We start from the raw sequence: 13,273 nt of genomic DNA, 5'->3' as shown, positions 1-13,273 counted from the left end.
TCGCCAGACATTAGGCATACATAAAGGTAGATGGTTTATAATAGTTTACAAATACCATGCTTATGTTACAATTATATATTCGTGTTTTATGTTTTAAACTATACCTTAAAAATATTCTTGAACTATCCCCAGATGAATACACATTTTAAATGTTTGTTCCAAGTGCACGTTTGTAGACTTTAGGACAATCCTTTATAGTTGAATAATGCAATTAAAACTACACGAACAAGCCATACAGTCAAACCACTTCATGAATCTAATTATACTCATACAAAATAGTATTAAACGCTAACTAAGTGTTTCTTAAGCACTTTCTACCTAGGAACCATCTAGGATATATACTTGTTGAAGCACAAAAGTAAGAGTATTTTCTGTTTCCATTTGCAAACATTGTTTTTATTTTATGAGCGTTATTTATTTCCTTTCAGTGTCTACAGCTTCAACAATAGGATATTCCGAAACAGTTCTTTGAATTTGTTCCACAAACAGTTTTACGTAACTTATTTACAAGTTTAGGACGTCCCGCAATTGTTCCATGTAGTCTGTAAACATGACAACGGAGAGTTTTAACCAAAGCTTAAACTGTTTAATTAAATACTACGTATTGAATGATATGGATTCGATATAATGTTGTCAAAGCCTTTTTGAGTCACTGAAAACGTCGATCCACGGGAGAGTATTTGCCGGAATGCTATCTAGCCGATTCGAGGGGTTATCAAAGATTTTCCAATAACAAATATCACCTGTATGAGTGGTGAGAGAGGAGTTACATTTCGCGCGTTGTTCCGATGTTAACTAGACTATGAATGGCGTCAGCTCTAAATAAAAATAAGTGACATTCTTGATAATTTTAAAGTTGTCAATCATTTGTGGATTTAATTTTCAGAACGAAATTGTCAAAGACTAAAGATACAACAGTGATGTATCCAGTTGGAATTCTCTAGTTTATTATGAGGTGATTATAAACGTTGTCTTTCTTGGACATAATTTGCGTAACATGTTGTTGTTATATAAGTTTTGCGTAATGCCGCAAAATAAAAAAAAAATAGATATATTTTTTTCGCATAGCATTTCTCCTCAACTTCGTAAAAATGTTTGCACTATTAACTTAGTTTGTTCTGATTATCAGTTCTTTTAATTGTTCCAGAATGTAATATTGTAATTTTGAAACGATACCACCTCAACATAAATATCCGCTGAATGTTTATTAAAATATCGTACTGTTTTAGGATATGAATGACAACTGTAGTAATTTTTCGTAAATAATTTGAATTAAACGGCCGTTTTTGTATTATTTAAGATTATTGACAGTTTGTCATCCGTTTTCTTCGTATAAAATCACAATTAATAAAAATGCTATTAATTTTCAGAAAAATCGGCATTGATGTAACATCGTTTAAAATTCAAACAGCACATTACTCTTTTGTGTACTTTTATCGAAAGAATGAGAAATGTATACATATTTATTTTTAGAATTACATTTTGGCTATGTTTAATAATGTGACAGCTTCAATCCTAACACAGAAATGATTTGAACTCAAATTTGTTGCTTTACTATGTAATGCAATCTATTAGGCAGGGTGGTATACAATAAGTGATTTAACGTAATATAATTTGTATACATCATTTACCTCATTTAATGTTATGGCTATATTCACCATCTAATGCGATCATTTACACCCTACAAGTTAAGACCAATATTGAATACCGTTCCAATTTCACAGCGAGAATTTGATGTCTGAACGATACTTTATGAGGTTCGTACCACGATCAAATGCGGAAAGTTAAACATAATTTGAAATGTTAAATACCATAAATTCAAAGGTATAATTATACAACATTTTGCATAATTGATCCTTGTACTTGCTAATGTATTAATAATGGTTTAAAGAGCAACACTGTTAGAGGGAAAAACATACTTCGGGACATAAGTCATGTACTCATATATTTATATCATTTACAAATTATTCAGAGTCTGTTCGGAAGACACATAATGAGTGTCTTCAATTTGGCTTGAATGATTTCCAATAAACTAAATATTAGTCGTACAATAGTTGATTGAGTTAATGTTTTGCGCAATGGTAAGCACTCCATAATAATATTCTTAAATTTTATGTTAATTTTATGAGAAAGGTGTAGTAAAAATATATACCTGCTGGCAATTAATCCACCAAAAAAAATACTGGTAATAATCCTGCTGTTATGCCTACAAACACTTCATACCTAATGTACATATTTCATTGCATTGGAAATTGTATTGTCTTAAACACTTAACCATAACTTTGAACAAATTGCTTAACGTTTATTTATTTCTGTTTTGACAACATTTCATTCGGATTAATTTCAATTCATAATCAATCGTTTAACGTTTATTTGTTCGACTTTGTGCGATCAGCGCTATAGTTTTGTCCTGGTATTTCAGCACTTCTTATGTGGTCTAAGTCCTTGGCTTCAGACTTCCTGAATAGTCCCACTGTGATTGGTCAAAAACTAAATGTATCGTGAACCTTTTACTTAAATGGAACATGAAAATAATGAAACGATTGATTTATTGCGATTTACCAGCTAAAATCATTCTCATTTCGTAAATAGTAATTATTGAATTAGTCTTATAAGAGTATTTCATTCTTGTGTTGTCAAGGTACTCTTGTTTTGTTATTGTTTTGTCTTTGTCATTTTCAACCACAAAACATATTTTTCTATTATATTTATTATTCGAAGAGCACGATTAGCATGATGATTATTTATTGGCATCAATGAATATCGATAGCCTTATATAGAAATAAACCAATCATTTGCAATATAACCTAAGAATGAAACAAAAATAACGGAAATATGAAAATACTTAGTTTGTCATTGAGTATATATACAAGAACGAAATAACTATATGCCATGCATACGCCCTATCTGTCTAGTCAAATTATCTAACATAACGTGCATTCGCAGGCGCAATGTTTTTTTGTCATCTCTGCAGTTGCATTTACGAGTTTGTTTTCTTTGTAGATTTCACATTATTTCCCTACGCCAAATGAAAGTTAACACTCGGTAATTGTGAAGTAAACTACATTATCTTTAAGTGTGACTGGCCGTTCGAACGCAGTTACCCCTTTAGTTAATAAATAATATATTTCGACCAATATCTGGAAATCTGTAATGTGTTGTATGTTTTATGTCTGTGTTGTTTTCTACATTGGATTTCACATGTTTTGATCTAGTACTATTTAAAAAGGCCATCGAATATCGTTACCTACTGGGCTTGTACGTGTAGTTTTTATTGTACTTATTTAAAACAATTGTTCGTATTATTCGGAAACGGTTAATTTAATGACGAAACTAAACCCGCATTCGATGAAACATGTTTTGGAGACACTGTCTGTGTGTTTATAAAATATTACACAGTACTAAAACATTTCCAGTAAATGAATTAAATATGTCTTCTTTGTAACCCTAGTGATATGACATATTGCGAACATTTCTTTTCCGAAAAAATGTTGTAAAGCATATCCCTCAAAAAAAGTCAATTTTAATAAGAAGGACATTCGGTATTTCGGATATCTTTATGTACTTGCATTATTTATCAGTTTAATATTATTGAAAATGTTTAAGAAGAGAATTCATAAGGCTTTCATTGTATTCAAAAAATATTGTGTGTGTCTGCCATCGTTAAAAGGTTTATCATGTCACATTGTAGTATTGTATAATTCACTTTAACGAAAGTACTATTGAAACAAACACATTAAAGGCTATCAACATCATGGTTCTTGGAATACTTGCCTAATGATCTCAGGTTTAAACCACAGCTTAGATTGAGTAGTACAATTAAAAGGAAATGAATCAAGAAATTTCCAATAAAACGGATTCTCACTTAATTATTTGTAATCATCAAAGGGCTTATGAAACGTAATATTCTTACTGTTTGAAGGACGGCACCCTTTTTAATTAGCTTTAAGATAATATCTATCTAAAAGTTCATTGAGTGTATACAAAATTATTGTATAGCTATCAATTTCCTTCTAGAATAGGAAACAATACATATAACTCGGCCTTATTATGATATCGAGTGTGTACGATATTTAACAAAACATGTAACATTTTATTCAGGACTGTACTGCATTTCCTAAAGAAACTACTCAAGAGCAAAAGCGGACAGATAAAGAAGGCATACGATCAAACAATATATTACAGGACAATATCCAGACGACCTGTTGCATGCTTACTTCATTGTACAAATCGACCGCTGCACAGTGTAGTGTTTAAAGAATCGTCCTTCCATAATATGCTTCCTATAAAAAAAATATTTCAAAACGTGAATGTTTATAATGGCATACCGCTAAGTGTTGTTAAACGCACGTACCGACGCTTGAATTCAGAAAAAAGTATGTTTATCATACAGTTCATATTTAATATAGTTGGACACAATCGGATGTAAATTATATTTTTAGTTACAGTGAACCGGATACCGAGATCCAATCAGCAATAATGACGCCGGTGTTAAATTTGACGTCAACGTTATACCAGATACTCATGGCAATGCAAATGGACCCAAACATGACGTCGGAGATTCTTGCACTACCACCAGAGGATCAGGTATATTAAAACCGTGATGTAAATTGCTGTCTTATCTGTAAAAAAGAAACTCTTCTATCTTTATATGTTTTAAATCTAATTAAATACTTCAAAATCGTATTTAAAAAAAGTATTGTCTCCAATTTTTCGTGTTTTAGAATATTTTGTCAATTCTTACCCCAATTTCTCGAAACTTCTTAGGCTTTACAGGCTTAAGTCGCTTACTTCAATTAGCCAAAATACATACTAATTATGAATTTTGATGAAAGAAAAATGGTTTATTCTAATTAGCATACAGATTTTTCTTATATAATTTCTAAAATATCTTAAAGAAGTAAATATAACGCATATTATAGAACACCAAATATAGTGAGATTAGCTTGATCCTGTTATAAAGGACTTAAGAAGTTTCGAGAAATTGGGGCCAGCAGATGATCAACAGCATTTCAGTCATCCGTCTGTATTATTGAGCGGATTGTTTTGAGTACGAATCAAGCAAATACTGATTACTATCTCCTCTTTCAGCTTCACTTCATTGAATCGCTGAACCTTAACTCGGACGTTCAATCGGTAGACCTGGAGGATCAGAGAATGCTTATTCCTGAATACAGGGTTAACAAAGCCATAGGCCTCTACCTTCCCCCATTTCTCCTACTGATGGGAACGTTTGGGAATGTCATGACCTTTCTTATCTTGAGAAATAAGGCAATGACAAGACAATCCACGAATTTGTTTTTGGCCGCTCTCGCTATCGCCGACTCCACAGTTTTGCTTGTTGGCTTGCTGCGACGATGGCTAGGTGATATATTGCAAATGGATATCCAGAGTGAGTCAGATTGGCTTTGTAAGACAGTGTCGGTTCTTGGTTATAGTAGCAGCCAGTTTTCTGTGTGGCTAATCATCGCAGTAACGATTGAACGTTATTTGGTGGTAAGCCATCCTCTACACACTTCTCGTTACTGCAACCTTACACGCGCTAAACGTATTATTTCTTCGCTCGCTTTATTGATCGTGGCCATTAACATTCATTTTTTGTTTACGGTCTCGGTGCATGAACACGAACACGGATTAAAAGAATGTGGCTCAATTGCCGAATTCAGGTTACTAGTAACGGTTGTTTGGCCATGGATAGACGCTTCACTTTATGCGCTGTTACCATTCTTGCTAATTGTCGTATTTAATTCTCTGATTATTATACAAACACTGAAAGCGACGATCTGGCGTGCGGCTCAAAATGGACCACTGATAAATACTGCAGATAAAAGAAAGGTGTTTAAAGACAATAACATAAAATTGACCGTGATGCTTTTGTCTGTGTCTATTACATTCCTAATTACTACATTTCCGATGGCAATTGTAATGGTTTTTCACAGTGCATGGAGTAACGATTTCGAGAACGTTCCGTTAAGTGTTATGGCACAGCGACAATTGCTAAGGACCTCAGCTGAGATGTTGATGTTTCTGAACCACTCTGTGAACTTTTACTTATACTGTGCACTTGGACAGAAGTTCAGAAACCAAGTTTTGAAAACATTGTGTCGAAGTACTGTATCTGCGAATTCAAACCTATCTGACCATAGCCAACATCTATATTGCTCGCGTGTTAAAGGCTATCATGTTCACAACAGGACCACGTGTTTTGACGAGACAAACTTATGACAATCAATTCAGGCGCGGAAACCACTCACTCGGGGACGTCTACATATGACCTGTCTTTCAAAACAAGACCCACAACAACAAAAATAAAACTATTCATTCGAGCAAAATATATATGAAAAACTTCAGAAAAGACAGTTGTCGAAATTTTAAACATAAACCCCGTGCACAAAATCAACGCAAAAGACATAGAATTCAAAAAAGAAACAATCACAAACCAGAAACATGAATCAACAGCACAGTACATACATACTATATAAACAACTATGGGTGTGGGTACCTCCTTTGAACGGTCAGTAAAATGCATATTTACTGGAGCTCAAACTAGTTTGTTTGCACAGCCTCACTCTTGTTTCAACAATCCCAAATAAAGTAAAAAAATAACTTCAGGTAACTTAAAAGTTAAAAAAAAATCAATCTTATGGGTAAAACCCAATTATTTTTATAATTAGGGAACCCGACTATATATGAAGGCGAGTATTAAAATTTCACAATTACTACCTAGCTCGTACAGGAATCTGTTATGAAATGGAATCCGTGTGTCTATAAATGAGGAAGTAACTAAAACGCAGACAATGTTGCTTCAATGAAAGTGTGTTTCACTTATCTGTGATACCTAAAAGAAATCTAAATACAACCGAGTTATTTATCTTTTTGAAGTGCAAAATACATCGCTTTTTGTTTTGATTTGTGACGCGTTTTCAAAAGCGTTTCGTTTTGTAACCTTATTGTTAAAATTGTGTTGTTGTTTTTGTAAATGAATACAGATATTTGATTGTTGCTGGTTATTATGAGATTCAAAAACGATTTACAACATCTACTGGCACATCAGCCATAACAAATCTAAATGACATTCGAATCAAATCGTTTTCGATAACCGAGTTGTAAGTGTATAACATTCATGGTTAAGAGCTCGATATTCACTTTCTACTTATGTCGATGATAAACAAAACGTTATAACTTAGATAGGAAGCAAGGTTTCTATGAAATAACAAGTTTTAATAACGTTTAAGAATATACACTTTCGGAAGAAAACCGAGTGTGGGTTTAACACCAACGGTCACAACCCAACTTTTAGTTTTTGGACAAATAATACGTACGAATGGACGATTGATTTGTAACGTACATACCGGTTACATGATCTTATTACCTCGGACTATTGAATGAAACAGGCAAAAACATAAAAAATAATGTATATGTCTGTTAAATCAATCACAGACGTACTATAAGCATTTTTAAGAAAATGATTGCTGGATTTATGACTGGAAAAACCCGGTTTATTTAAAACATGACATGTAACTATTTGTAGAAATATCATTTTAAGGGATAGGAGACTCCTGTGAAATTGACAGCACGATCAGGTCATGAAACAATATCATACCCACTTAATGGATACAAATATATTTCAGAAAAAAAGTTTGACAAATCAGCCGAACTTGGTTCAGTTAGGTTAATATTTCACGGTACAATCTACATTATAAAAAGCAATAAGGGTTTAATTTAAGCAGTTCTATAAAACTTGTACATGTCAAAAGTCAAATCCAAGTTTTCCGGCATCAGCGATACGATCGAAGGGAATTTATTCACCATTTAAGATGTCATAATATAGGCCCAGTATGTATTTCTTGTAATTAACTTGCCTGAAATGGAAAGGCGATGTGTACTTAAGTGATATATTAAGTGTTGGTAATTACTTTTACTGCAGCAGCAATGCTGAGAGCAATAGATTACCCGATCTTTTCCTGTCAGAGGGCAATTGATCGGCAAGTCATCCAATTTCGGAAAGTGATTTATTAAATGACACAATACAGTTTGGAACTGGCTACCGAAATATTGACTGGTCATATAGCAAACACTTTAGACCAGTTATTTATATAAGAGGAAGGCTAAAAAATACAAAACATTGAATAGTATTCACATTTAAACTTTGATAAATTTAACTATCGCATACTTTTCAGCTATTGCAATCTTATGTTAACTGGTGAAAAGAAATGAGCGCACATGTTTTAATAAATGTTACAGCTGTAAAAACTGTGACATGGGTCCGTGTAATTTCTACGAGAACGACACATAGGTATAAAATCTTGCTTGAAACATTATTGTTTCATATCTAGTGACCACTATTCCAAATGTTCATGATTGTTGGGTCCGTCAAACATTTCGAGCTATTTCTTTGTTATAGTATGTACATTAAAATGTGATTTGGTTTTGTGAGCTATTAAAAAAAATGAATTTTTCAGTTTATATATAGTTTGTTTTATATTTGATAGAAAATTGATAAGGTATCACTAGGACAAACATTGGAAACCAAAAACATCACTGCAAAACAATCTCAAAAAAGTTGCGGTACTCAAGGTGCAAGCAGTTGGTATTTTGCCACTGAAGTATATTTTTGTCCTTAACATTTTTGAACAATAAAATGGCACAATTCTAACAATCTGGTCGTGAAAATAACAAGAGCACCTGTGACCAATTAGATTAACAGAAATTATGAAGATACTGATGGAATACTCTTATTAAATACGCATCGTAAATATTATTTAATGCTTCTTAATATACTATTATCTGTATAGTGATTAGTGAATGTGTTTGCTTCATGGTAATGCTATCTTTATGCTCGGGTTTTTGAAAGTGTCGCTCTTTCATTGCTGTCAATGAACAGTTTTGATCAAAGCGAAACTGCTAATCTTCAAATTGTGGATGCAATTTATGGTCCCGAAGGATGACCTTTCCAAAGGCATTGATTACAAATCGCAGAAAAATGGCAGAAAAACAAAACATAAATGAATCCTAACATTACCAATTACTTGTAAATTTCATTAGTGTCTGTTGTCATTGTGTTTGCGTGTCATCTTTTGTGTGGTGTTTATCAGAACCGTTTCGAATTATTTTTGCAAAAACCTGCGTTCTTATAGTATCGATTATCTTCGTATAATTACAATTTAATTACAATGAAATTTACAAGGACAAGATAAGTAGTCTACAATTCAAGACTTAACCCTGTTTAGAGGCTCCAGGTAATGGACAAAACGACAAAGAATTAGAGGCACAAGCGTATACCACATGCAATAAATGATTTACATAGGAGACTTAATTCCTCTCACTCACAATGTGTCATTCATGCAATTTATCGTAATGATCGCAAGTAGTAGTGATGGACGATAGTGGCCTCTCATCGTTGAAATCAGTAAGTATATAAATCAATTGATGTCGCGAGTCTCTATAGTAATATAAATAGTTGTGTTACTACTTGATGCTGACGAACATGAGGTGTACAAGTTAATCTCTTCTAGTAATGATTCACGTTATGAGCAGTGAGGTTAAGTACCAAAAACCAGTTTCATACCTTGCACTGAAGAAAAAGTCTTTAAAAAAATGATTGCGATGTTTGATTGGATGTTTGATTTTCGTGTGTTAAACTGTGGCGTTTAAGGCCTTCAGCCTTAAGACGTTGATTAGAGGACCATTTGAAAAGTCATGACTGCAGGATTTATTCTTGTCGAATCCATTATATCAGTGTCAATAAATCAATGAAAAACTATAGGGATAAACCAAGAAGAAATCATGCAAATATAATCCCTGTTTAATGGCTGTTTTACCCTAATACAAATTATGTTTGAAACGCGCGCTCTCTCCTCAAAACATATAGACATGAACATATTAACATAAAGACGAATAATTCAGATGAGAATATATGTTATATTGCAATAGTTATTGGTTTTAACGAAATAGAACAAAAATGCAGGAATCATGAAGAAAGACATCTGTTGATGAATACTAAAAAGGCAGGTACTATGTTATGATCTTGAAAAATTGTATTTATTTAACACGAGCGCCGAGGAGCAAATACCCACAATCCTCTGTTGCTCGTAGTCAAACAATGAGCAAAACGCGACAATTATATCTGCTAGACTTATTGGTCATGCTGCACTTGTCATTTGTTCTGCATGTTGTCTCTAGTAACATGTGCTTCTAATTTCGTTCAAGTTAAAAAGTTATGAAAAAGGTTAAAGTGTGCACTTAAAGCTGTTGACAACAACCCAGCCGCCGACATCGCTGCCACCTATAGTTTTTTTCGAAGTACAGAAAAAAATTAAATCTAGGTTATATTTTAACTTTCAATATTTAAATTTAGCATCTGCTGTGAATACCTTGACAAAAACAGGGATATGAATGCAATAATAACATAACATTACACCTGGAGTTCATAGAACTGCACGGTTTGCTCGTGCTGCATATTTATGTCATCTCTAGGGATTACGTAGAAACAAAATGTTTTTCACTTAGATAAAAATATATTTTACATAAGAAACAACAATGGCCAGAGGAGCCATATATTTATCTTTAACATAAAAAGTCTACCTTCGTGTGGAACAGATTCTTATTACGTAATGAATCTTCGTTTCTCATCTTGACGGTTTTGTTATTACCGTGTGCCGAACACTTTTATGTCAGAGACTATTATTTGCAGTAAACATGTCTGAATTGTCTACTGGAAAACTGACATATAAAGGATACGATTTAATAAATAAAAAGACTCGAAATGTATGCGTATCTTATTTTTTCATATAAAACATTATAGAAATGATATCTACGCCATTCATATATTGAACGGTAATAAACAGTTATATATTTGAATGTTATCCATGCCTTCGTTTTATGTCTTTGGTAATGCCCGTCATAAATATCAAACCTCTTGTTACAACCATAATCTTATGCGTGGGCAATGGCTATGCATTTCTTTACAACATCACAAAAACTAAACGACGCATTATGAAATTGCTTCAGATTTATGTATGATATTATGCATCATTAAAAGTCTATTTTATTTCGTATTTTTGGACTCATAAATAACTTAAACGGTTTCTTTTATATAACTTCTTACACACTAGCTTATGAAACCATGAGCCACCATTATATTGACCAGATTCGTAAATCAAAGTACCAGTCATATTAATATAGGTTAAAAATACCTCTGTTTAATATATACGACTAGAATCGTTGAAGTAAACAAGAGAGATGGAATTATATTGGAATTAGTAGTTTGTACATTATGAACTTTCTGTTCTCCTTAACATCGTGATTGTGAGCAAACTTTACGTATTCACACTAAATTTCTTAGAGACGAAGATGTGCCATACACATGTTCATATGTGCATATTACTACCTTTTCCATCAAATAAGTAAGATTGAAATAATTATTGTGCCATGTCGTTTGGTCAAGTTAAACATATGAATCGCTAGCAAACCCTTCGATGTTATTTTAAGTTTATCATGTTTAAATTGTTCAAGCGAGTGTGACAACCCTGGGTTGTTTACTAATTACCGTGCACATTGACTACTATATGTTTTAAATGATATGTGAGAGCTAGCCTAGCTATCCAAACACTTTTTATAACTAAACTACCAGCTATATTGCGTTATGGCCGTGATTCACGTCAAGGTCATATAAAAATATTCTATTGAATATTTAACGTTATGTTCTAAATCTGGGAAATTCACTTCTGCAAAAAGCTAAACACTTTTTCCGGGAAAGCTGCTCAATCTGGTTGAATCGAATCACTTTATGCTGGGTTATCATACTTTAAGAGTCCGATCAGATTTTCATGATTGTTAACACTGCTGCAATTTTTTCACTACTCCAACGAAGTTGACACCATTTAAGGCCAACTATGCGCAAACATATTATACCTGATCTGTTTTGTTAGTCTGGTGACAATTATAAATATTTCTTCTCTACTCCTATGACACGGAACATAATCCCAATTTTTCTTTTGGAATGTTGATATCAATACACTTGTTTCTTCAGAAAAAGAATTAATTGAGAATGAAAATGTGCCTTTATCCTTTGTTATAACGGGAAATAAGTTCAGAAGAATTGTTTACACAGACTGGACAATATGTGGTGCTTAAAATCTTTAAAGGACTTCAACGGGTATTTTGAATATTAATCATTAAAGTCAATTTTCAAGGGCTTATGTTCAGTTTTGTTTGTTTAAATTTATATATTTTAAACATATATCCAACACATACAACTACCTGTAAATTTTTGCGGCAAATTATTAATAAAGTGTTGATTTCGTATATGCAATACAGATATATATGCAGCGGTAGGTGCTAATATTGTTAGGACAATGACCTGACAGACATCTTGATGGTTGCCTGTTGGAACGGCTTAATTAAATCACAGGAGCGACCATATCTTTGTTTTAGACTTTTGTCAGCAACATATATAATAATATAAATCAAATTATAGATTTAGTATATACCCTTAGCAATACATTACAAAGATTATTTTAGCAAGGTATTGCATTTTTTATTAATTATTACCGTTTTTTACAAACTACATATTACTGTACCATGCTGCAACTTCCCATGTGCATAATGACTCGTCCAAGCTGGCTGTTTAAAACGTATAATTTAATTATCGTAACTTTATATTTTTGAATGGACTACCTATATTAATTGATATGTAAACAAGGAGAAACGTGCGCGTTTTGACTAGCCGTAGAGCCGGGAAATTATAATTCATGTTAACAGTGCTCTAACTCATCTATAACATTTTGTAATAGTCTCAATTATAAATAAATTTAGTATTGTTATAAATACCTTGCCCATGCGTTTCCGATTAATACCTTAATGCTATCATTTTCATATCACCAACCGATTGTTATGTTTGTTATTTACGTTTGTTATTTTTGTGGGTTAAAAGCTCATTGTGGAACAAATAAAATCATATACGCGACTTTAAATAAAGATCATTGTATATTATAACTTGAGCAGGATTTGCCAAATAGTGGATATTCCATTTACTATTTCCTTATGAAAAAGCATTCGTTATTTTTTTGTTGAAGGTTTCTTGTTGCGTTTATTCTAGAAACAGAATGACAACCATCGTGAAATAGACGATAAATAATTAAATTCTATAGCCGCTTAATGTTTGTACACTTCGTTTTGATAAAATGTCTTGGAATATTAAATTGACCCTGACTTCAGTAACGCTTGGCATTGACGTTATATTGTTCAAAATTAAAAGAGCATTTGATTGATG

At 32.7% G+C, this 13,273-nt stretch overlaps 1 protein-coding gene across 1 annotated transcript; it reads left to right on the top strand.

Moving 5' to 3' along the window:
- The first annotated feature begins 793 nt into the window (after window positions 1-793).
- Window positions 794-7,002, top strand: LOC128244733 (probable G-protein coupled receptor 139). The gene is made up of 3 exons (XM_052962784.1): window positions 794-955; window positions 4,443-4,587; window positions 5,092-7,002. The coding sequence occupies exons 1-3, from the start codon at window positions 951-953 to the stop codon at window positions 6,223-6,225; spliced, it is 1,284 nt and encodes a 427-aa protein (XP_052818744.1). The 5' UTR covers window positions 794-950; the 3' UTR covers window positions 6,226-7,002.
- The last annotated feature ends 6,271 nt before the right edge of the window (window positions 7,003-13,273 follow it).

This window comes from Mya arenaria, chromosome 8 (assembly GCF_026914265.1).
Source record: "Mya arenaria isolate MELC-2E11 chromosome 8, ASM2691426v1".
NCBI lineage: Eukaryota > Metazoa > Mollusca > Bivalvia > Myida > Myidae > Mya > Mya arenaria.
The sequence above is the reverse complement of the archived record's forward strand: the minus strand, read 5'-3'. Positions and strand labels throughout refer to the sequence as shown.